A 24,556-nucleotide genomic window follows, 5' to 3' on the forward strand; every position below is an offset into this window, starting at 1 on the left:
TGTACGTACTCTAGCTGGATTGAGTATTTGGATCGGGGCTGTTTTGGCTGTTTGGTTGTTTGCTCTGTTTTTGACTTGCTTTGATCGGCTGAGGTACACGCCGTGACAATAAACGTCAAATCACCTTACGGCACCAGAGTCCACTTGTCATTTGTGTGCGATGATAAATTTTCGGGGTCTGACATCCGGGGCCGGACATCCGGGGATTTTCACTCGGTGAACACGACTTCCACTTAGCAATCGATCACGAAGGTACAAACAAAAGCCAACTTGCCACATTGCTTGCTGTTGCATACTGTAAACTCTGAATCGCTATTACCTTTTCTGTGCGTTTTACATCCTTTTCAACATGTTTTCAAAGAAGAAAGATGTCATATGAACACTTGGATGGCCTCCAAGGTGACTCACTGAGGAGGTACAACCAAAAATTAACCTTAAACGGACCACATTGATCGAATTGTCCGTACAAGCACCCAGCTGATTCCTTGCAGAATGACACCTCCCGCTGGCCCGAAGTTGAGTATCCAGACGTCTAAAATTATCTTGTCCACTCACCAGGTATGCAATTTAAATATGAAAATGAAAAAAAGGGGGGGGGGACACATACATACATCCAGTATGGGCAAACATGAAAATATACTTCAAGAATAAGACAGACTTAATTTACCAGATTCAGGAACTAATCAATCCCATCCCCCCCCCCCCTCAAAAAAGGTATACATTCTGAAGTGACACCATGAAATGAGCATTACAGTTAGACCAACAAAGATTCAACACCAGTTTAGTACTGCATAGTTAGCACCACACCTTTGTTTTATGATTATTGTGTTAAGTATTATTTGTTTGCAGTGTCTTTTTTTACACTTTATTTCTTTCTCATAAACCCAGGCTGTACCACAAGATCTTCAAAGAAAATTATGGACATCCAGATGGCAAGGCAATGCTTCACAACCTTGAACAAAAAGTCTCCAGCTACAACACTGGGGAGGATGTGACAGCCAGGATGGTATGCATTGAGGTAAACATATGAATTGCACTTTGCATAGACTTTATGAAACGCATGTACATGCCTTGACAGTAAAGTAGTGAGCTGGTGTTTGTTGATTCGTCTGGTGGAGAGGACCGCCACGGATGTAGAGTTTTCCTCATGATGACACATAGTGCAGCTGGAGCACTACCTCTGGGTGTTTTAATTAAACCATCTGAAGCACAAGAAGTACTCACAGAGAGGTTCAAGCTTTTGAAAGGCCTATTTCCACATGATGCCCTCTTTTCGGTAGAGGAGGACAAGGTATAGAAGTTATCATGACAGATGACGCAGAATCTGACAGAAATGCCCTACAAAGTGTGTTTGAAAGACTTCTACAAGGACTATAGGAGGGTTCCACATTTCACAGGCTCTCATCTACTACGAACTGGGCAAGGAGGCTCAGGGTTCCACTAAAAGAGGAATGAATGCAGTCTTTGTGCCTCTCTACAAATGTACCTGTCTCTGAGCTCTGTGCAGCAGTCCCCATACACCATACCTGGTGCAATGCACATGTGTGGTGCTTCATATGACTGACCTCAGCTCAGCACCATGTCACCCCACCAACAACAAAGAGTGTCACAACCATCACAGCCGTTGATACCTCTGCACCCTTCCCAACAGGCTCCATGCTGGCTGGAACACTGCTACCAGGCTGCTCACCAGGGCCTTCTTCACAACTACAGCCAGCAACCTCAGACACAGTACCCAGTTCCTGTGCCTAACCAAATCATGTGGCATAGGAGTGGGTTCCAGAATCCCCAGGGTGCCTCTCTGCCTCAGCACACTTGGGCCCCGATGCCAACAATGGCATAAACGTGAAACATGGAGTTAGTTACAACAGTTGAAGCATCATGCGTGGACAGAAACTATGTATGTCCTTGGATATGTAGCTCCATGGATAGAATCAACAAATACACAAGCTCACAAGCATAGGTTCAGTTTGACATTAAGTATAGGCGATATAAAGAGCAATGTGACTTATGCCTAGCCCTGCCAAGTACAAATTTCTCGTTAAGGTACCAGAGAAAAGTAAAAAACAATATACTACTTTTTAGTGATATGTGCAGTCATTTAAAAGGGTTCTCACAAAACGAAGGAAAGACAAAGTCATGAAGGTCTCTCCTTAATAATGTAGGGATTTCACACACCATGACTATTAGAAGATAGTAGATATTCTTAAAAATATGAAGAGGATTGAATTTTTTTTTAGCTTAAAAAACATCAAATCTGGCACCTGCATGGTAGGATGGTATGGGCAGTGTAATGTACTGTGCCGTAATAACCAGGTCATTGCTCTCCCACAAGGTCATACTGTAATATTACTTATACATTATTAATCTACAGTATATCGATACACATCTGCTTGTCAGATTGTGTTCCAGTGGCATGGATAGATGAAGTATTAATGAAAATTAAATTGAGTTCTGATGAAATGTCACGGAGGACATTTCTTTGAGCAGGGGAAGGCGCAAGGTCCGCAAAAGGCCTTATCAGTCCCCATTTTTTAAGTAGATTTGGCATTTAATTATTTTGGAAATTGATAGTTTAACAGAAGGGGATGAGTTCTCTCCCTGTGGGAAACTCAACACTCCCTCCCCCCCCCCCAAAAAAAAAAAAATAAAAAAATAAAAAAATAAAACAAGCTACTGTGGGACACATTCCAAGAAAGTGATATCAGCCAGCTTGGTGTGGGTTCGAGCATTACATGCACATCCCACTTTAAACCAACTGGACATGAAGTTTACTTTTCTCTTCTTTCAGGTTGTTGTCAGCAGTATACACTCCCCCCTCTATGTGTTACTACGAGATGGGTGTAACATAGTAAGCTTATATCCTTACATATTACATATTTTTAAGTAGCTTTTCCAAAAATCTGAGTATTGATGAAAGGTTTCTGTTTCTTTTACTTTCGAGATTGGCAATTGCCTGCAATATTTTCCTAAATATTTTGATTATATCTACCAATCCATAGGGACGTGGTAGTGTTGCATAAAGTAATATGTGCGTTACATGCTGACTGGCTCAAACCGGCAGCTACGCTGCACGGTGCAAGCGTCTAATCGCTGTGGATGACAATGCACTAAAGTGAACAACTTTTAAGAGTGCAACTGGGACTCAGTGAAATCTTACAGATGCCCCAGAGACTAGTAAACAGTCCAGGACCTTGTGGAACTGAACATGATCCAATTGGTCACCTATTTAGAAGACATACTCATGCTCTCTGCCACACTCTAGGATCATGTAGCAAGACTGACAGTTGCATTTCATAGGGCAAAGACTGAAGCTTATAGTTGAACTTATCAAAAGCAGATTATCAAGAACAAAACACAGATTTTATTCCTCACTCTAAAATCATATAGTCTGTCTCCCATAGGTATATCACGACACACCATTAATGTATGGAGGTGTTTTGCCTTCCCATACCACATCCTACCCCATCCCCTCTTATTTGTGCTTATGAAAAATCACACTGCTCCTATTGCGACTCAGGCAATACAATTCTAGTTCAGGCAAATAGGGACAAGCCAATGACATATTCCCAGTACACAGTCACTATTCATGATGGTCAAGAGTATAAACAAGTTTTGATCACTCAGAACTACATATTATGCGGCAACAATCAGTGCTTTTCCATACCACAAATTTAGACTTAGAACTTTGAGAGAGAAAAAAAAAATGCATGAAGCCACAAGTGAAAGATGTCACTCTCATCAATTACTTACTTCACCGTAACAGGCCATCACAAATTTTGTCCTTCTCATCCCCAAAGACACCACAACCCCAGTCTTTGGGGATGAGAAGACTGGCGACCTTTCTATTACATCTATCTCATGTGAAAGGGGCATTTTTTATCCACTTTTTATCAAATACCACTCCCTCAATCTCCATCCCTTGGAGACCTCCGTCTGACATCTGCTTCATCTCAGAGGACATCCTGTCTGTTCTCACATGCCATTCCCCAAATCCTAATCCTTTTCCTCGTCGTGACACCAGAATTTCTGTCATGTATCATCCCACATCCCCTGACTGAACGTGTCCGGAAACGCCTCCTCAAGCTGCTGCAGGCTCCTCTGGCGGAGATGTTGCTGCTGATGGATGACCTCCATGGGCCAGGCCGACTCGTCCAGGCCGTCGTTGCTGATGGGAGAAATCTTGACTGCCTTGATGAGCGAGTTTGGGGGCAAGGACACAACCCTGCCAATCACCATCACGTGGGATCCAGCTGTCGGGGGGAAAAACACACCATGACAATAAGTTTCCTCATTTTGGAATTTTACAGTGCCTCATTTATTGCCGAAATAACATCTGCTATGATTTTCAAATTAACAATGACATCCACAGAAATGTAATCACCTGTGCTCAAAATTGAGGGATTAGTGTTGAAAGGCTTTGTAAATAGTACCTGTGATGTTACATTAGTAGGCCTTTAGTATATCTTCTTCCTTTAAATGCACTCATCCTCTAAAAAAAAGACGAAAACAACAACAACAACAACAAAAACTATTGGACACATAAAAGTCAAAATGATGATTGATGTAGCCATCTCAAGCAACCCCTCCCAAATTTCCTTCAAATCTGATTCCTACATTTATCATCAGCATGAAATTGAATACACAGGATTAGCAACAATGAAAATGGGTACCAAGACCCAGTTTACAGTGCGGGGCTGGGCCGAGCCGCGGCCGAGCCCAACCTCAATTGCGAGGCCGAGCCCCGCAATTTTGTCCATTTACACTGCCGGGCCTCGGCCGCGCTTTTGATTCAAACCTTTCAATATTTTGTTGTAGTGGCGCTCTGCTTGTAAACAAACGCAATTTGGTATTGTCTGGTTTTCAGACCCTTTGCCAACTGAATTCCGTGGCGAGGCGATGAAGTCGCCGTTCGGGCAAAGGCCTTTGCCGAAGGAAAAATCCTTTGCAGGACAAAACCACCTTAAATTATACTAGTTTTCGACGTTGAGGGGGTTAACATCGTGAATAGCGATATAGTACAGGCAGAGGGTCTGGAAGCCAGACTAAAATTGGCCGCGCATTTGGCCCAGTTTGCGTTTACACCAAGAAGAGGCCGGGCTCGGCCGCGGCCGAGACCACCTCCAGAGCGTGGGCAAATGCGCGGCCAATTTTGGCCTCGCATTTGGCCTTTTGTGCGTTTACACTGAAATGAAGGAGGGCTCGGCCGCGGCTCAGCCACGCCGAGCTTCGCACTGTAAACGAAGTCCTGGACACTGAAGTAGCAGTGACACCACCACACCTCTGACCATCACCTCACCCCTGAAGAACTAACTGTATAATGACATATCTCCCTGGCTACCAAGCAAGAAATGAATGAGGTAGCAGGAACATCAGAACATCTCTATTCAAACCATGACCTCACCTCTGAAGATGTCGCTGCCTTCGCTGCGCAGCTTTTTGGTGGTGCTGTAGTCAACCCTTGTTGTGGAGGTGCAGTCATCAAGGATGGCCTCATCTTTACTTTCATCCACGCTGACCAGAACCCCTTGAAGCCATACCAGACCTGAGAGGTAATCAAAGCAATGAGCAGACTGATGTGAGGAGCTGTTCCACAAATACACTGCATACCTCAAACATTTAGGAAGCAGAGAATAATGTATGCTTTGAGTCACATGGTGTCATTCCCTATACTGTTCATATTCTGGTCCATGGGCTTACTTCAACAAACTGTAAACTGCAGAGTTTAGGAAATATTCCCCCTTTTAAAAACAAATTTCTTTTGTTTTCCCTGAAGTTTAAACATTGGTGGTATTACATAAAAGCAGATGACTTTGAGCCTACTACAAAATTATGCCAATAGGTACATGAACAAGGCAAATCTTTTAAGATGTCCAATACCAACTGATATACAATTAGTTTTTCTTGAAGAAAGTTATTCTGGACAATATAGCACACATACACACATTTATAGCATAAAGTGCATTTACACCTTTGGTGTCAATACTTTTGAAAGTATTCCACTAGACATGTCTTTCCTTTTTGCACAGGAATTTCAATGGATGTGTCTAGAAAGCTTCAGTAAATCAAACAGCAGAAATTTCAAGGCTTGTACAATGCTAAAAGTACCTGGTACATTAACTATACACAGCCCTGTTGCTGTACACAAGTGTAAGTCGCGACAGGGCTGTACGGTGTGGACACTACGTAATCTCAGGATTCCGGGGCGCCGACTCGATTTTGAATTTACTGCACCATATTTGTTACTAAGACTACATAAGGTGAAAACTTTATCTATTTAGCTACCATTTCCAGCTATTGATATTGATATACTCATTTTACAACTTACCAAAAATTGCACCTTTTTTAATGCTGTACGCCGCAGAAATCATAGAAATCGCAGAAATGATTCGAAATGTCGGCGCAGCACTGGGCAAAGAGGGCGCTGTCGACTTCACGGGCGTACAAACTCTAGCAGCACAATTTGCATCGTTCAAAGCTGGGAAAGGTTTATTTTTTAATGGCCCAGCGATGATCACAGCATTCCGGGTTAAGATTGGACTTTTTGCTCAGTGTATATTGAGTGAGGGCTCACAATATGGACTGAAATACATGTGTACATGTACCATGCTCATAGTCCAAGCATCTCAATTCACGTGAGTGATTCGTAAAATTTGTGATTACAATGTAGAAATTTTCAACAGTTTTGTTGTTGTGTGGCCTTGTTCGAGGGGTTTAGTAGATATGTGTATCACACACCGTCAGACGCTGTCTGTGCTAGCGCTAGCGCACGGCGTCTGGTCGGGCTACTGGTACATGTACAATGTAACACCAAAAACAAAAACAGTTACCCTTGGGGGCTAGAGTTGATGTCACAGCATCTAACCCAAGCTGCTTGATGAACAATTTAATAGCTGGAAAGTGCAGCACTCCTCTGCTATTTTGAGTCATGATGTCTCCTCCACTCAAGCCCAATGCAAACTTCACTCACAATTTCTACAAGAAGTGGTCAAACCTAGGATAAAACAGGTACAGACAGTGAAAAGTGTAATACAGGAGACAATATACAACTGTGTAAAATCAACAAAGAGGAAGGTGCATTTGTCTTGAAATTGATAACCGATAAATGCGACTAACGAATACAACATAGACTACCAGGTGATTGCCTTTTAAAGATTAAAAAGATTGAAATGATTACCGTACCGGTAGAAATCCTATGGGTATGCATCAAACATTAGCATTCCGTTTTCTAGATATACTATCTAGTATCTAGTCTACACATACTGTCTAGTTTTTGTTGGCACTGTTGTTTTGTTTTTTGGGGCAAGGGCAAGGCTTTGCTATTTTGATACTTTAAATATGCCAAAAAAGGAACGTTAAGGCCTCTCCTGCAACAAAAACATCAAACTACCGTATCAAATATCAATGGCACATCAACATCAAAGAAATACAAAGTCTGACACAATACTGCCTACAATTTGTAGTTGTGGCTATTACTCTTAATCTTATTAGGCCTAGAGCACTAATTCAGTACAGTAGTGAGTATAGCCTGACAACAACTCTTAATCCATTGTTACAAAGCAACAAGGAGGCAACAGTGCAGCTAGGGCACTGTTTCACAAAGAATTGAAGTCAAACTTAAAAGTTCAGATCGCGATCGACTTAAAATTATGGTAGAGTCTATGTCATTGGTTTCACTTTTCAATTTCATCTATGAATTGTAATGTTTTCAGAATCCTCTTTAAATTATTACTGGTACATTAAAATTTAACATTGTTATAGAAAAATCCTTTGTCGTCGTGTTTGTGTGTCGCGCGTTCCTTAATTTTTTACTTTATTTTGTTAATCAAAATCTGTAGGAAAAATATCTTCAATTTTTTTCCTTCTTCTATGAAATTAAGAATATTATGGAAGTTACACACAGCCTACCATAACTCTAAGTAGATTTTACAATCGAATTAAAGATTAACTTGAATTCTTTGTGAAACACCCCCAGGCCCAGCGGGTGCAGCGGGCAGCGGGCATGCAGCAGTGCAGTGTCCACTGGGGGCGCTGGCTGTACTTACCTAGTACTAGTAGATTCTAGTAGTAGTACCCTGGTACACAAAACACGCATCAGTGACCATGGTGACTCGGGAACTAAACTATCATTGATTTATTTAAAAAAAAAACTTGATTAAAGTTTAAAATGGAAAACTCTGATGAGGCAATTTTGGCGCTTACACTAGAAATCTCCATTCTCATAACTCACTCTTGCTCCTATGATCCTGACCTTCCTAGTCCATTTCTCAAACTTAGTTAGCATCGCCTAACCAGCAGCACCTGCAGTTACGTTCGGACCCGTGGCCGTAGCTCGGTGCCCGTCGCGCCCGCCCCCGCCGGCTCGGCGCCCGCGCCGCCCGGCCCGCGCCGCACCCACCCCCGATATGTAGTAGATGACCCGTGCAGAAAGCCAGCAGCACGTGCGTGTACACTTGTACGTACGTGTACATTATGCGTATTGTTACAGCGATGGAGGTAACATCTGAGGAAAATGCATTTTCGGAAACTGGTCGACCCATAGTAATGAAAAGTCCGAATGATAAGAAAGAATACAGGTAATTCCATTTTCATATTTTATAGTTTACCTCGGTGACTCGCGTAAATGCGTGTGATCTTTTTACCAAGTAACTTTATCCTAATGGTATAGTAAGACAACAGTCCCACTCGTGCTTATTCCTGCTGTGGTTTTTCTAAGCACGAGCCATGCATGCCCATGGGCCATGGCATATGGGCCATGGCCATGACACCCATGTTACAGGGAACCCAACACGTACTGCGCAGTTGCTATTATAAGATGCTGTGATTCTCTACTCTGTCAATAAGAAGAAAAAAAAAACCTTGTAATGACTGAGGGCTGTTGTCATTAGTACTACAATGTATATTTGAAATTAAAAATGAAATTCTTTAACCAACTTTAATTTGGGAATGTGCCACTAGCAGTCCCTGTTCAGCTGTGGCATGGCATGGGGAGGTAGAATGTTAAATGATCGATCGTACCCAGTCAATCTTAATCTGCATGTGAATCACTCTACTCTAGCTCAGAAGATCAACAGATATTGTTGTGGCCTGATTTGTTGATTATTTATTACAGTCGCCTTTTGATAAATTACATACTAACCGTGATTCATGGATCAGCTCCAAGATTGTGGACTTCCGGAAAACCTCTTTGGCTAATAAGTATTTCATATTTTTGTGGAACACAACTGAAATTATGTTGTTGTACAGCATCATTTCACTCATTTCTTATGCGTACAACATTTTGGAGCAATAATCGGCAGTTCTGCAGGCATATGAGAATTACTAGTATGCAACTTTTGGCTTCAAACTTCATCCATAGACAGGTCTGGTCTGCACTATAATAAATACAATTTCATCTTTAATAGTAAATACATTAAAAAATTATAATATGTTACTGCTTATACTTCGTAATACATGTGTCCAATGCGTCACTATTTTTTTTTTTCTTTCTATCTAGGGTAATCAAGTTAAAAAATGGCCTGACTGCCTTACTGGTGTCAGATGTAGCAGGTGAAGAAACAGCAGAAGATGCCGACATGACTGAGGAGGAGGAGGAAGAGGAGGTGGCGGAGGAAGAGGAGGAAGAAGACCATAGTGCTGCTGCGGCATTGGTTGATGATAAAGGACTTGCTCCGTCCATGGGACATAGAACAAAAAATGCGGCGGAGGAGGAATTCTCAGGGAGAAAGAGGGTGAAGCAAGACTCGGGGAGAAGTGATGATGATGATGGGACTGGTGATGATGAGGAGGAAATGGAGGAGGACGAAGATGACGACGACAGAGAGGGAGAAGAGGAAGGGGAGGAGGATGATGATGAGTCAAAGACAAAGAAAGCACCAAAGAAGCAGGCGAAGTTGGTAAAGTGTACTCCCCTAACTTGTTTATATAATAGGGTTGTACAGCTTCTATAAGCGATTATTTCATGTCATAATGAAACAAAAGAAAGATAATGTTTTGGATAATGGGTAGAGATAAGAGAGGTCTAGTTTCCAGTTTGCTCACCATGACAAATATTTGATATATGAATTATAATAGAGAGGGAGAAAACAGAAATATAGAAAAACATTTTCATGGCTGTCATATGTGCAGACCTAAGATAACTTGAGGACAAATTCTTCAGATGGAAGTAATGTATCATGCTTCTTTGTGAGAAAACCCCTTGAAAACATTCCAAGAATAGGAGGTGTGATGCAACCCTCAATGTACAATCTTGGAACAAGTGAAAGCTCTCTTAACAGAATTGCAGATGCCAGACACTAACTTCTAAGATATTATAAGACTGCCTTGGAGATTAAACATGTGTATCTTTTCTTTAATAAAGCTAAAGGCATTTATTCACTCAACAGTGTGTCATTAGTTTCTTGTTTTAGAATGTCATATCATTTTGTATTTGCAGGCAGCAGCAGCTTTGTGTGTTGGCATTGGAAGTTTCAGTGATCCTGATGACATTCCAGGGTTAGCCCACTTCCTAGAGCATAGTAAGAATGATTGCTTCTCGAGGAAATAGAATGTTAGCTAAAGCCTGATCTGATCTACATTGAAATGAACCTTTTACCACAGTTGTAGGAATCAGTTCTATGCTTTAATGATGTATTGAAGTAATCAGAAGTATGAGATGAATCAGTCGAAGTATCAGATTAATATTACAAAGTTAAATATACTGATTTATTATATCAGTCATAACTAAAGTGAAATATGGGCTGTGATCACTTGAGGATCAGCAAACTATGCAACGTTCACTGTCAACCATGACTCTCAACTCTCAACTTGTTCTTGCATTTTGATTTGTGTATTTGTGTTGTACTAAAAGAAAAATACAGTGTTTATGCAGTTTTCATGCCACTGTTTGGATGATCTCAACTCGGTGTCAAACCTTTCATGTTACATATTGAAGTCAACTCGGCTGGAAGATACTTGCTCGATGTAAGTAATCCATTCATTAGTTCTTTGTAATAGCTCCTGTGGTCTAATCTTTTTTCAGTGGTATTCATGGGCAGCGAGAAGTACCCCGATGAAAACTCATTCGATGTCTTCGTCAGGCAACATGGCGGCAGTGACAATGCCTCTACCAGCTTTGACAAAGTAAGTAGGCGGGGCAGACTTTTTCTTACAGTCTATGTCATTGTGATCATATTTTAGCTCCTTGTTGTGAAGTGCAGTGGCAGATATGTATGGCTGATTTGCCGTATATTGATTTAAGATTGGCAACGAGATGTTTATCAATGAGGTGCTGTTTTTAAAATCATTTTCTTTCAGAGAATCTTTTAGAAATAGAGTAATTTGTGTTGTATTGCAATGTATAATATTGTATTATTACCTCTTCCAATCAGGTTATGTTTTTGCTGGCATTGGTTTCTTTGTTTGTTTGTTTGTTTGTCTGTTTGCAGAGTAACTCAAAAAGTTGTAATTTGGATGAAACTGACACCAAAAGTTGATGATGACACAAGGAACAGATGATTATATTTTGGTACTGATCCAGGAATTTGTATGCATTTTTGAATGACTTTTTATCTTTTTGCAGATAAGGGTCAATGAACTTTGGAGTTCAAGTTGCACGTACATGTATTTTGGGGTTTGCATACATATGCTCAAGGCGTGGCGCAGCAGGAAGCTGATGTGGTAAACATAAGGCTTCTTAAAATTTAGGCAGTTACAAGGTAGTGAGTCGGTCTTTATCGCTTTCTGCGCCAGTGAGTCAGATATGCACAAATTTTGCACCCAAACCTATGAATAAGTAATTAAGATGGCATGCAAAGGATTTAACCTTTAGCTGTATCTGACGTGCGGTTTAATACACACTCTCTCCCTCATGCGCGTCTGTCTGTAAGACGGTATTTCAGTTCGAGGTTCAAAAGAAGCACTTCCGTGAGGGGCTGATCCGCTTTGCCCAGTTTTTCACCGCCCCGCTCCTGAAGGAAGACTCCACAGACAGAGAGCTGGAGGCGGTAGACAGTGGTGAGGAAAAGATATTTCTAGCTCTTGATCCCAGCCCCCTGAAGATTTTATATTGACTCTACACTGACTGTCACTTAGCATCCATGGACAAATAGTATGGGAAAAGCAGTTATGCCCAATTGTATTAGTCAGTTGTCATTTGTATTGAAAATGTTACTTTGTATGCTGAGTATGTATGATCTTAGGAATGCAGTGAAAGTCTATGCCAAAAGGTCATTCTTCAAACAGGTGTTGTTGTTGTTGTGTTTTTTTTTTTAAATTACCAACCACTATGATCACTTTTGTTGTCACTCTTGTTCACTGTTTATACCTTGTGACTGAATTCATATACCAAGTACATAATGCCTTGTTGTTGTCATTGTAATGCATTCTTTTCATATGAATTGAGCTGAGATGGACGGCATACAAATTGTCTTATTTTACTAGCCCTGATAGTGTTGTTTTGCATGAACTTCTGTTTCCTCACACAGAATTCCAAATGAGTCACCAGAATGATTACCATCGGAGGCAGCAGCTCATGAGCGTCATGTGCAAACAAGGTCACCCTATGGCCAAGTTCACATGGGGTGAGTGATCCTCTGGGGTCCTGAAACGTCAATCAGATTACATACTGCAAATTTTCATATTACTATTTTGACAAATGAAAATTAATAAATGCAAAGAGAAACTGACAGAAATGAATATAATTTATTAGTGGAAAAATGAGCACAGAGAATGGGATTCAAACCCGAGACCTCCAGATTGCTAACCCGGCGCTCTATCAACTGAGCTATAGAAAGCCCTGTTACAGTGTTCGTCCCAGAAATCCTTAATTCTCCATGCTTGTGTGGTCAGAACCTATAGCAGTGTGTGTGTGTGTGTGTGTGTGTGTGTGTGTGTTGTAGAATCCCATTTTCTTTGCTCATTTTTCCACCAATGAAAGTCAAGATGCTTATGTGACTATTGTACTAAATTATGAACATTAGCAACTTGTTAATCTGACATTGAAAGATGAAATGAATGTTTGTGAACCATGTGACTTACACTGTACCAGGAGTTAAATATGACAAACTTATCAGCCACCAAGAACCCCCCCCCCAAAAAAAAAAAAAAAAAAATAGTATTCTCAGTTCTAGACATGTTTCTCTTTACTTAACCTCAGTATGTCCCTCACTTTATCCCATCTTCATCATTTGTTGGAAGACTTACCCAAATCTGATGTAGATTACTTGGATACAGACTGTATATAGTTAATAATCTGTGTATGCTAAAGCATCTTACCTCCTTCGGGGCACGTGATAGTGACTTTTCAATCAAACTGCTGAATGTACTGATAATTGTAACTGAGGTAATTTAAATTAGCAATGTTTGTGATGTGCGGAGATCACGTTATATTCCCAACATAGAACTGTGTAATGAACTACAAACAGTGTGTATGAAAAAGATGAGGCCCTAATGCCAAATGCCGTGGAGAATAATTATGGTGGTGTTTTTTTGCTTATCATGCCAAAGTAAAAGTTTCCACTATGCCACTCGCAGAGTTGTTATTCAAATCAGTTGTACACATTCATGATAAACAAAACGTAAATCAATGAATGTTTGCCTTTGTCCACCAACAGGAAACTCTAAATCCCTGAAGGTAGACCCAGCAGCAAATGACATCAATGTCCACCAGAGGCTGAAGGAGTTCCGACTGAGGGTTTACTCCTCCCACTACATGACTCTTGTAGTCCAGTCAAGGGGTAAGCAAAGAAACTAAGCACTAATTTGTCATCAAAGCAATGTCATGGTAACACAGGAGAGACATAGTGACCGATAATAAAGATGAAGATCTGATTTATACTTTTGTGCGACTCGTAGCTCTGTTAGTTGGATTACACTCTCTTTATTTGATAGTCACTTGCTCTCTTGTTTTAGTCAGTGTCACTCTCCAAGAATGTTGAGAATACAGATCAAAATTTTTCTCTTTTTTTTTTCTTTTATTAAAATAGCAACGTAGCAGTTGATATAATGACCCAAAGGCAGTCTTATGAATGCAGCATATGCAAAGACATGTGGAAAGAGGAAAGACAAATGTAGTGACAGTGGAAATTTGGGTCTCATTTCATAAAAGATTAGGATAGTAATTCTTGCTAGAAAAGAAACTTCTTGTAGCAACAGCCAATCAGGGAACAGGATTCTTGTCATTATCATGACACTTGCCATTCTAGCAAGAGTTGCTGTCATGGCAATGTTTTGTGAAATGGAGCCGTGTTGTCACCTCAGTAATGGGCTGCATTGAATCAATGATTATTTGTGTTCTGTTGATCATTAACACCTAGGTGCCCTCTGTGTAGCAGGCTTGATGAGAGAATTACTTATGATAAGTTACTATTCACCAGTTTGATTGTTCCAGTGAAAAAGTGAAGAAATGTCATCGTTGTTATGGTAATACTGTTTTCTCTTCCTTTTAATGTGCTTTGTTGTTTTTTTGCTATTACAGAATCACTTGATAATCTGGAAGAATGGGTCCGGGAAGCATTCAGTGATGTTCCTCACAAGTAAGGAAGATGCATTCAGACATTCCTGCATCAAGTGCAGATATTTACGCATGATAGTTTGTATATTGCCTATTAGAATTTGAAGATAAGTAATAAGTTGAGATGAGATGAGAAAAACCACTGATTCCAAAAAGATTCCAGTTTGTTTGTAACAGACTGCAATATGCTTACATTTGGAGAAATATTTATACGCCAATGCAGCATCTATGTATGATTAAGACATGTGGAAATTTGGCTAGAAATTGAGTGGTGTTATTACATGACTGCAGTATGACAGAGTAACAATGGACTACTTTAGATTTAGGGTAATATGGAGGAAGAAGGGGGGGGGAGGTACACAATGTATTCAAGAAATAAGCAGTTATTGCATGATTTCAACAAAGCTCATGTACATGTACCTACAATGTACATGAACTTATCAGGCAATAGGTTAATCACATTTGAACAAATATAAATGTAGCACTAAAAAAAAAATTAAAAAAAATTGAATGGTTTTCAGTCATGTTTCCTTGTACCCAATACCATTCTGTTTTTGACAAATATAATGTGGTTACTACATTATGTATTTTTCTCTCTCATTGTGCCATATAATGTACAAAAGCTTGATTGTTATTTTGTCCTTGTTTTCTCCTGAATGTGCACCAGTGGTTTAAATCAGCCCAGCTTCATGGATCATGGTCAGCCTTTCATGAAAGACGAATTCTGCAAACTTTACAAAGGTATGCACTCACCCGGACCACAAACTTCCAGGGTGAAATCTGAGTGATTTGGTGACGTGTGCAAAATTGTGAATAGAACTCTGGTGGCTTGCGTTGGCATCTGCATTTGAGCACAACGGTGTCTTTTGTTTGTATGTTTGTCCCTTACTGTGCCAAGTATGGATAAGAAAATGACGAACCAAGAGTTCCTTTGTGTGCATCAGTGTGTAATAAAATCATGTCTTAAAAAGGGAAGGTTAATGTAGCATGTTAAAGTTTAATCTTTATCACTTTGCCCAATTCTGATGCTTTTGTTACCTACTGGATGAATTGGCATATCCCAGAAAGATGTGTAGCTCACTAAAAAGAAATGTTATGCTTGAAAAGGAGGGCATTTCAATACTCTTACCTTTTTTTTCGACATCATAATGTAGTGCGGGTACTTCTGCTAATAAACCCAGCATTTTAATGTTTCTTTATTATTTGAATTATATCTATTATTTGAATATAAGACAGAATGATAGAAGTTTCTATGTGAGTGTTCAGATATTTAGAAAATGTTGTACCACCTCTGTCACTCTGTGTTCTCTTCCCAGTTGTACCAGTTGAAGACATGCATCAGTTAGACATCTTGTGGTCACTCCCATCATTGCAGAAACATTACAGGTACATAAAAGATGCATTTCATTCGTTTGACACTGTTACAGAGCTGCCAAGTCTTCCTGATTGTGCATGAGGCTTCCTGAAAACATCAATGTCTCATATATAGATGACAGAGTTTAAAAATCTCCTTGATTTGGGAATCTCTTTTGCCCACTGAGGACCATGTAACATGGAAGCGTCTCCCTGAATAATCTCTGAAATCTCCCTGATTAAGATGGGTGAATGTTGGCAGCCCTGCTGTTATCAAATGGATTCATGAATGCAGCCAATCTTTTGCTATAAACATGCATGGGAGTGCAAAAAGTGCGCAGCACAAACATATAACTGCACTGTTTGTTATCATGTGGCAAATTATCGATCGCTCTGTGCATTAGGCACAAACACAAACGATCACTTTCATTCACAAAGGGTCATCTGAACAGCCAATTGGAAAGTGGTCCCATTTGTATTGCAATACTGTAAAACACAATATTTTCACGGCATGAGATTTTTGTGAATTGGAGCCGACAGCATTTTTTGCGGCATGAAATTTTTGCGAGTTGCCTTTAACATTCAATGCGTATAGTGTCGACAAGAACTTTCACATGCATTTTTATTTCCCGAATCTTGGCTCTCTCAAAATTCGTGAAATTGAAATGCACACAAACATCCCTCGTTTTACAGTACATACAATGTAGTTACAGTATACCAGTTGATCTTATACAATGTAGTTCATAGACCCATTTTATTAAAGAAATAATGTACAGGTTTGAGCTTGTAATATTAGTGAAGATGCAGCACACTCACAGGTATTCACAATATTGTGCAACATGCACTCGGCTTTTCCTTGTGCATGTTTCACCATTGTAAATACCCTCAAGTATGCTGCATCTCCACTATAAGTATTCTCACTTGTCCATTATTTACTCCATCTTAAATTCATGCTGACATGCCACATGCTTGTAGTCTTACATATTCATGGATGGTGAATATTTGCATGAAGTGTGATGTCTATATCAATCATTGATACAAAAATATGCCTTTCTTTCTCCTCTACCAAATCTAGATGCAAACCACTGCACTACCTGGGCTGGTTACTGGGACATGAGGGCAAAGGGAGCATCATGGCTTTGCTCAAGAAAAGGTAAGCAATATATCTTCCCATTCATCTTCAATAGAAAAAAAAATAAATAAAAGAGTAATTTGCTTTGTATCAGTGATTTTTTTATTGTTGTGTGGTTATGTTTTCCATCAGCAGGAGACTGTGTAACACTTGAAATTGTTGTTGTTCTGAATGATATAATTATTGCATATTTTATGATATTCATAGAAAACATGTACAATCTACAATCTAAATGTACAGTGTGCAATCTAAATGTGTTGATTTTTTTTTTATCTTGTCACAATCTAGAGTTAGTGGAATACCAGTAACAGAAACATACTCCATTCTGTTTACACTTTCTAGAAATTGTTGCTTTAAATAGATTTTTTTTTTTGTAAACATTGCATTGTTGATTGTGTGTGGAAACTGCTTGCTGTCATTTTGAAAGCCAAATGAATATCACTTCATTGCTTTATTTAAATTTTGTCAATAAAGTGAAAGATTTGCAACATGTGCATATGTGTATTTTTTTTTTCAAGACAGCAAGAAGGAAAGCTGAAATAAGCTTGTGTTGTATGTAATTTTTAAATCAAACAAGACATCATCAAATGAACCATAACACTATACAAATTTTCGAGCAGAACAATTAATGAGTTTGATGTCTTTAAACTATGACTGCAGAGCTCTTGCATTGAGGTTGTACTGCGGGAACTCAGAAACCAGCACTGAGCACAATGAAACCTATGCTGCCTTCAGTTTCAACATCGTCCTGTCAGACGAAGGCCTCAAACGAGTTGACGAGGTGTGATTCTAATGTAGACTCCTGTTTCACCGGGAATATTGTGATACCAAGGGCAGCCTTTGGATGGCCTGTATCTTTGATAGTGTAAATGCCCGTGGGCCCAAATGCTGTAATGCTCTTGGACAACTTCTTAAAGGGACTGTACAGTACTGGTTGAGGTAGGGATTCATGTTTTGAACATTCCCAAGTGAGATAATGAAAAGCCTCTTATGAAATATGAAAGAGCATATAATTTTAAGAAGGATTCAACGTTTATTTGATGAAAATTGGTTTTCAAATGGCTGAGATATCCAAAAAAGTGCTAATAATAAAAGGCGACATGCCCCAACTTTATTAGTATCTCTTTGTTTCACCTTGTTTTTGGATATCTCAGCCATTTCAAAACCGATTTTCATCGAATAAACTTTTGATACCCCTTAAAACTGCATGCCCTTTGACATCTCATAGAGTGGTTTCTGAATATCTCACAAAACGTTAAAAGCTAAATCTTCACCTCGACCAGAACTGTACACACCCTTTAAGGTAGTCTGGGCCCTTCCTTTGGCAGACCTACTTTTGGCGTTATAATTCATGTGAGGCCAAATGCAATACCAATTCATCGCGAGGGATGAAGTAAGACGTCAGTGTGTATCTGTGTGTCACACTCGAGCTGTTTTGATACTAGTCTGTCATGGCATGCCAAATTCTCTCTCTTCAAAAGTTTGTTAAACATTCCAATGTTTTATCTCGAAAGTATATCTAAGAAAGAAATCAATCAATTGTGTATTCTCCTGTGCAGGAAATTTTGTCCTCTTTTATTTGAAAGCCAGAATGTTGATCATTTCTATATGGGCATGAATTGTACAGAGTGTTACAAATTGCCCATGCAAGAAAAATTCTCTATTTACATGAAGAGTGCCACTTTGATAAAATCTGTAAATGTTTTCATTTAGACTGACCTGAAATTAATTATGTAAACATATAAAGGCCAACCTGGCAGTGTAGTCGTAGTCCTAGTCTGTTCCTATCATAACCCAATGCCCCATCCACATTAATGAATGCATTGGTTGTAAATATTACCCTTTCTTGACTGTGCGTGATGAGAAGCATATTGATATATATACCAGCAGGAGTGATGATTACAACATTATAGTTGAAGGATAATCATGCTGGGTTTTTTTTTTTTTTTCTACTGACAGACTCACTGCAGTTAAGTGGCATCAAATGTCTAGATCATATACTTGTCCTGGCCAGTGATTGGTTTTAACCCGTTGAGGACGGTTTGATTTTGCTACAACACGTATTTCCCATAGACACCTGCCCGAGTATACTCGGGACTCGTCCTCAACGGGTTAAGTGTTAATTGGAAAGACAATATTTTGACAAGTGGTATAAATGCCCTTGTATCATGGACAAGTAGTGACCTTTACAGTGGTCCTTGGAATATTGTGCAGGTAGCGGTCACTGTGGGATGATGTCATTGGGAGGTTTATTTCCTTAGTTTTATGTCTGTGTTGTATTGTGTTGTTTATTATGCAGGTGTTACTGATAATCTTTCAATACATCAAGATGCTACAAAAGGAAGGACCACAGAAAAGGTGACTTGGAATTGCAGCTAAAGCTTTTGCCACAATTCAGTTTGGTTTTCCTAGGATTCCAAAAGTGAAATAAAAAAGGAGAAATTTACCAAATTTTTTCTTACAATGATGCTGATGGTTATGATGGTGGTGGTGGTGATGATGATGATAATTAGTATACCTCCTTACTGTGGGTGCTCAATAATTTATTGTTTTACTATCACTTGTGATGCGCCTTGAACAAGGCTAATACCAATAAAGAGGTCCGCAGCAAGTTATCGCTCTCAGATCAAGACATGGCTTCCCAATCGTGGTCTTTTTGCAACGTTGTTGTGATGGTTTGGGTGCGATCTGCCAGGAATGGAGCGGAACATTTGATTGTCATGATGTGGTGATTGGGTTGAGTCGTGACAAATTGGGGGCTTGTCCGGGAAAATGAACAGACAAGCCGTTTTCTTTCGCATGTTCCATGCGGATTGTGGTGAGGACTCTCACGTCTGGTTGTACACGTTTGTTTTTAGTATGTAGACAAGTGTATAGCGTCGATGACAGGCTTATGTATTGGGCCTGCATTGTTTGCATGTTGGTTTTGACAGGCCACATGCGTTTTGGTGAAGATTTTCACGTTTGGTTGTGCACATTATTGTGTATAACATTTATGCTGCGTAGGCTTTGGCAGTCATTGACTGTGTTTGTAGTTTTTAGGCTACATTTTGTGTGAAGGCCTAGTGCAGATTTTGGTGAGGATTCTCAAGTTTGGTTGTGCACGTTGTGTATAACATTTATGCTGCGTAGGCTTTGGCGGTCATTGACTGTGTTTGTAGTTTTCAGACTACATTTTGTGTGAAGGCCTAGTGCAGATTTTGGTGAGGATTCTCACGTTTGGAACGTTTGTCGTTTTTGCATGAAGGTCTTGTGTAGACCGATTCAGTTGTGTGCGTATATAGTGCATAGCGTGGGTATTGCGCATTGGGCTCGCACGTGTTTTGTAGTCGCAGACGGCACGTCGGTCTAGCGCGTCGTGTGTAGGGCTAGTGCAGTTTGTGAGTGTGCGTATGCTGGATGTGTATGTGTGGGGGCTTGCGTACACATTGGCTACGGGTCACGCCGAATTTTCTGGAAGATTAGCCTCGGTTAAAGGCTTTGATATATTTTCCTTAGTTTGCACAATCGTGCTATGTGGTCGTTTGTAGTGAGTGTGTATACTCATTCTATGTCCTTAGATCACATGCTAATGTGATGCCGTGGTGTTCTGATTGTATGCCTGATTCGAAGGCTTAGGGATTTTGATGTTTTCTGCTTATCGTAGAAAATTTTTGCCTGTTCTGCGCGTGTGACTGGGTTCATGCATACATGTGTACTCATATGCAGTGCATTTCTTTTGTTAAGGCTTTGTAGTTTTGTGAGGATTTGTGACTTCTTGCAAGTTTTGATTTTGATATTCCCACAATGGCTGATGTAGTGCAGAGCTTTGTTGATGAACCCACTCAGGAAGGTTTTAATAACCTGAGGAAGGCAGAACTGGTGGAAGTTGCTCGAATTTTAGAAATCCCGATCAAAACATCGGATCGAAAAGCAGAGATCAAGGACACAATTTCGGAGTTTTTTACCAATACTGGTATTTGGCCTGCCTCTTTGTCAGAGGATGAAGCAGGGACAGATGATGGTGAAATTATTACACCTTTGGTAACCCCTGCAGAAAGTGAATTGAAGAAAATTGAGATCCAGCTTCGGATGAAGCAGCTGGAAGTCGAGGCAAAGAAAATAGAACTCGAAATCAAGTCAATCGATGCAAAATCGAATGAACCTTCTTCCAGCAGTTCAGCAAAGTCATCAAAATTTGATGACAGCCCCAGAGAGCAAAGATGCCAACCCAAGTGCAAAGTTACCATGCAGTTCAGCAAAGTCATCAAAATTTGATGCATTAAGGCAATCTCAATTGGTGCCGAAATTTCGTGAAGACCGGGTAGAAGAGTTTTTCCAGCACTTTGAAAAAGTGGCTGTGAGTTTGGAATGGCCCAAGGAAGTGTGGCCGACATTGATACAGAGCTCGCTGGTAGGGAAGGCCCAAGAGGTCTATGCGTCTCTCACTATCCAAGAGTGTTCTGACTATGAGAATTTGAAGAGTTCCGTGTTAAGGGCATACGAGTTGGTGCCGGAAGCCCACAGGCAACTGTTTCGGAATTATAGGAGAAGGGATGATCAGACATTTGTTGATTTTGTGCAACACAAGCAGACCCATTTTGAACACTGGTTAAGGTCGTCTGGTGTTGATGATTTCCACAAACTGAAAGAGTTGGTATTGTTAGAGGAGGTGAAGAGGTGTGTTCAGCCAGATCAGCGGCAGTACCTGGAGGAAAGGGAAGTGAATGGTGCCAGGAGAGCTGCTGTCCTCCTTGATGAGTATGTGCTTACCCACAAGGGTACTTTCAAACTTTCTTCAAGCAAGAAAGGAGGCCAGGGTGTGCCAAGAAGAGGAGCTGTTGCTCCAAGCATTCCCAAGCCCGATCTTGATCAAAAGCCGAACAAGGCTTGCTTCTATTGCAAGAAGGACGGACATGTGATGTCAGCTTGCTGGAAGTTGAAGAAGAAGCGAGAAAAAGAGGGGATTAGCAACCCCAAAGCATTGCCAGATGCTTTTGCTATCACTCGCACAGAGCATCTGCCATCGTTTGAACGGGTGGCAGAGAATTACAGACCTTTCATATCTTCAGGGTATGTTAGTTTGACGCCTGATAGTGAGCAGGTTCAGGTTCACATTTTGAGGGATACAGGAGCATCACAGAGTCTCCTGTGTGCAAAGACATTGCCATTTTCGGTTGAATCTTCTGTGAATTCGGAAGTGTTTGTGAGGGGAGTTGAAGGTGGGAGTGTCCGAGTGCCTCTTCATAATATCGAATTGAAGAGCGATCTTGTCAGTGGCTCAGTTGTAGTAGGTATTTTGCCTACATTGCCAGTCGAAGGTGTCACCTTATTGCTCGGCAATGATATCGCTGGAGAGAAGGTTTTGCCTCACTTTCTCCCAAGTAAGACACCCGTGGTTGACGAAGCCACAGAGAAATTGGTTCAGGATATGCCTGATGTGTTTCCCTCATGTGCTGTTACCAGGTCAATGGCTCGTGAACTGGAGAAAGAGGAGCAAGAGGATATCTTGGCTGATACTTTCTTCTCTAGACTTGAAGAGTCTAACAGCAGTGATGATGCACATATGGACCATGGTCAAATGTCAGAGATTTCTCGTCAGAGTCTGGTTGAATTGCAGGGCAAAGACCCTGAAATAGTGCGTCTTGCACAGTCACTTGTACCTGATAGGAGGAAGAGGAGAAGACTCTGTCATGTCAACATGCTAAAGGAGTATGTTGAAAATGTAGAAGAGGCTAATGAAAAGCCTGTTGCTACGGTTGGAATCGGTTGTGAAGTGGATGGTGAAGACAGTGAGAGTGATGATGTGGAAATTCCGCAGTTGATGTTGAAGAATTCTGAGGTGTTAGCAAATCTATCTGACACATTATCTCATCTTCCAGGAGTAGAGAGAGCTCAGGTGATGGATGTAGTCCATGAGTATGAACACCTTTTCAGTGATGTACCAGGTCGTACTAGTGTGGTGGTGCATGATGTTGATGTGGGGGACTCCTCCCCTGTCAAGCAACACCCATATCGTGTGAATCCATTGAAAATGGATGTTCTGAGGAAGGAAGTTCAATACATGCTTGAACATGACCTTATTGAGCCCAGTAAGAGTGGATGGAGTTCTCCCTGTGTGTTGGTTCCAAAGCAGGATGGTTCTTTGCGTTTCTGTACGGATTACAGGTTGCTCAATTCGAAAACAAAGTCAGACTCGTACCCTTTGCCCCGCATCGATGATTGTATTGATCGCGTAGGGAATGCCAAATACGTCAGTAAGTTTGACCTTTTGAAGGGGTACTGGCAGGTTCCCCTCAGTGAAAGAGCGAAAGAACTGTCTGCATTCGTGACTCCTGACGGATTCTTCCAATACAAAGTGATGCCGTTCGGGATGAAGAACGCGCCCGCTACATTCCAGAGACTCATCAACACCGTCACGTCTGGCTTGGTGGGATGCGAGGCGTATCTCGACGACATCATAGTGTACAGCCATACATGGGAGGACCACCTTCTGAGAGTCAGAGCACTGTTTGACCGCTTGACCAGTGCCAACCTTACGGTGAACTTAAGGAAATGTTTGGCCATTTGATACTCATAAGCATTTCAGGAAAGCTAAAGAGAATACATGTTTCATGATTTATGACCAAGCAGAAAAAAAAAAGAAGAAAAGAAAACAAGGAATGTTGTGGTTGTAAAGTTTTGCGCGTATACGCACATGCTTGTTCCGAGCAGGTAGTGGATCTATATTTAGACTTAGCCTACGCTCAAGAAAGGTTTTGATAAGGCTCATTAAGTCTGAGCTTGTTTATGTGAAGAATCCACTTTAGTGTATGAACACACAACTGTGCATTTTTTATGTATCGTGTTTCGGAACATGTTTGTAACGACTGTTTGCAGTTTGACTGGAAAGTTCTTCCATAACTTCCCGTCTTAAGGGGGAGATGTGATGCGCCTTGAACAAGGCTAATACCAATAAAGAGGTCCGCAGCAAGTTATCGCTCTCAGATCAAGACATGGCTTCCCAATCGTGGTCTTTTTGCAACGTTGTTGTGATGGTTTGGGTGCGATCTGCCAGGAATGGAGCGGAACATTTGATTGTCATGATGTGGTGATTGGGTTGAGTCGTGACACACTGAACTTGTGATATGTTGTTAATGTGGAATGTGAAACTTGTGATGTACACATGTATGTATGTATGTAATGTGTGTGGATGCAGATTCACTGAAATATGCCCGGTACCTCATGATATAAAAGGAGACCTGCAAGCAAAAGTAAGGCAAACCAAAGTGGATCTCATTTAAATAATCTGCCAAAATCAATGCAAACATAGGGTTGGTAGAAGCAGTAGAATCTAATGCAGAGCAGGTCACACCTATTGTACTTATATCTCAAGTGGTATTGAGAGTATTTTTATCTTTATCTCTGTGATATCATTCTCTCTCTTTGCAGGATATTTGATGAAATCAAGACCATAGATGACAATATATTCAGGTTCTTCTCAGAGGTTTGTTCAGTTGTCATTATTTGTAGTATTTGTTTAATTTTGAGGCTTGAGATTGCTCACACTACACACTGTTGAACTCGAGTTTAAATGCAGATAATACAGAGAATGAGCTTAT

At 40.5% G+C, this 24,556-nt stretch overlaps 2 protein-coding genes across 2 annotated transcripts in view; one reads left to right on the forward strand and one right to left on the reverse strand.

The window, feature by feature from the left end:
- Positions 1-4,017: 4,017 nt before the first annotated feature.
- On the reverse strand, positions 4,018-6,955 carry LOC140237364 (uncharacterized). Its single transcript, XM_072317301.1, has 3 exons — positions 6,831-6,955; positions 5,405-5,545; positions 4,018-4,253 (listed from the first exon to the last, which is right to left on the reverse strand). The coding sequence occupies exons 1-3, from the start codon at positions 6,928-6,930 to the stop codon at positions 4,033-4,035; spliced, it is 462 nt and encodes a 153-aa protein (XP_072173402.1). The 5' UTR covers positions 6,931-6,955; the 3' UTR covers positions 4,018-4,032.
- A 1,535-nt stretch (positions 6,956-8,490) lies between these two features.
- Positions 8,491-24,556, forward strand: part of LOC140237287 (nardilysin-like) — a 33,264-nt gene continuing 17,198 nt past the window's right edge. Inside the window, exons 1-14 of the mRNA XM_072317228.1 lie at positions 8,491-8,576; positions 9,497-9,896; positions 10,436-10,517; positions 11,021-11,121; positions 11,868-11,994; positions 12,465-12,560; positions 13,593-13,715; positions 14,456-14,513; positions 15,159-15,232; positions 15,808-15,877; positions 16,920-16,997; positions 17,637-17,757; positions 19,276-19,334; positions 24,387-24,441. Coding sequence (XP_072173329.1) covers positions 8,491-8,576; positions 9,497-9,896; positions 10,436-10,517; positions 11,021-11,121; positions 11,868-11,994; positions 12,465-12,560; positions 13,593-13,715; positions 14,456-14,513; positions 15,159-15,232; positions 15,808-15,877; positions 16,920-16,997; positions 17,637-17,757; positions 19,276-19,334; positions 24,387-24,441 — 1,530 coding nt within the window. The remainder of the gene's footprint in view (positions 8,577-9,496; positions 9,897-10,435; positions 10,518-11,020; positions 11,122-11,867; positions 11,995-12,464; positions 12,561-13,592; positions 13,716-14,455; positions 14,514-15,158; positions 15,233-15,807; positions 15,878-16,919; positions 16,998-17,636; positions 17,758-19,275; positions 19,335-24,386; positions 24,442-24,556) is intronic.

Source organism: Diadema setosum, chromosome 13, assembly GCF_964275005.1.
Source record: "Diadema setosum chromosome 13, eeDiaSeto1, whole genome shotgun sequence".
In the NCBI taxonomy this organism is placed as follows: domain Eukaryota; kingdom Metazoa; phylum Echinodermata; class Echinoidea; order Diadematoida; family Diadematidae; genus Diadema; species Diadema setosum.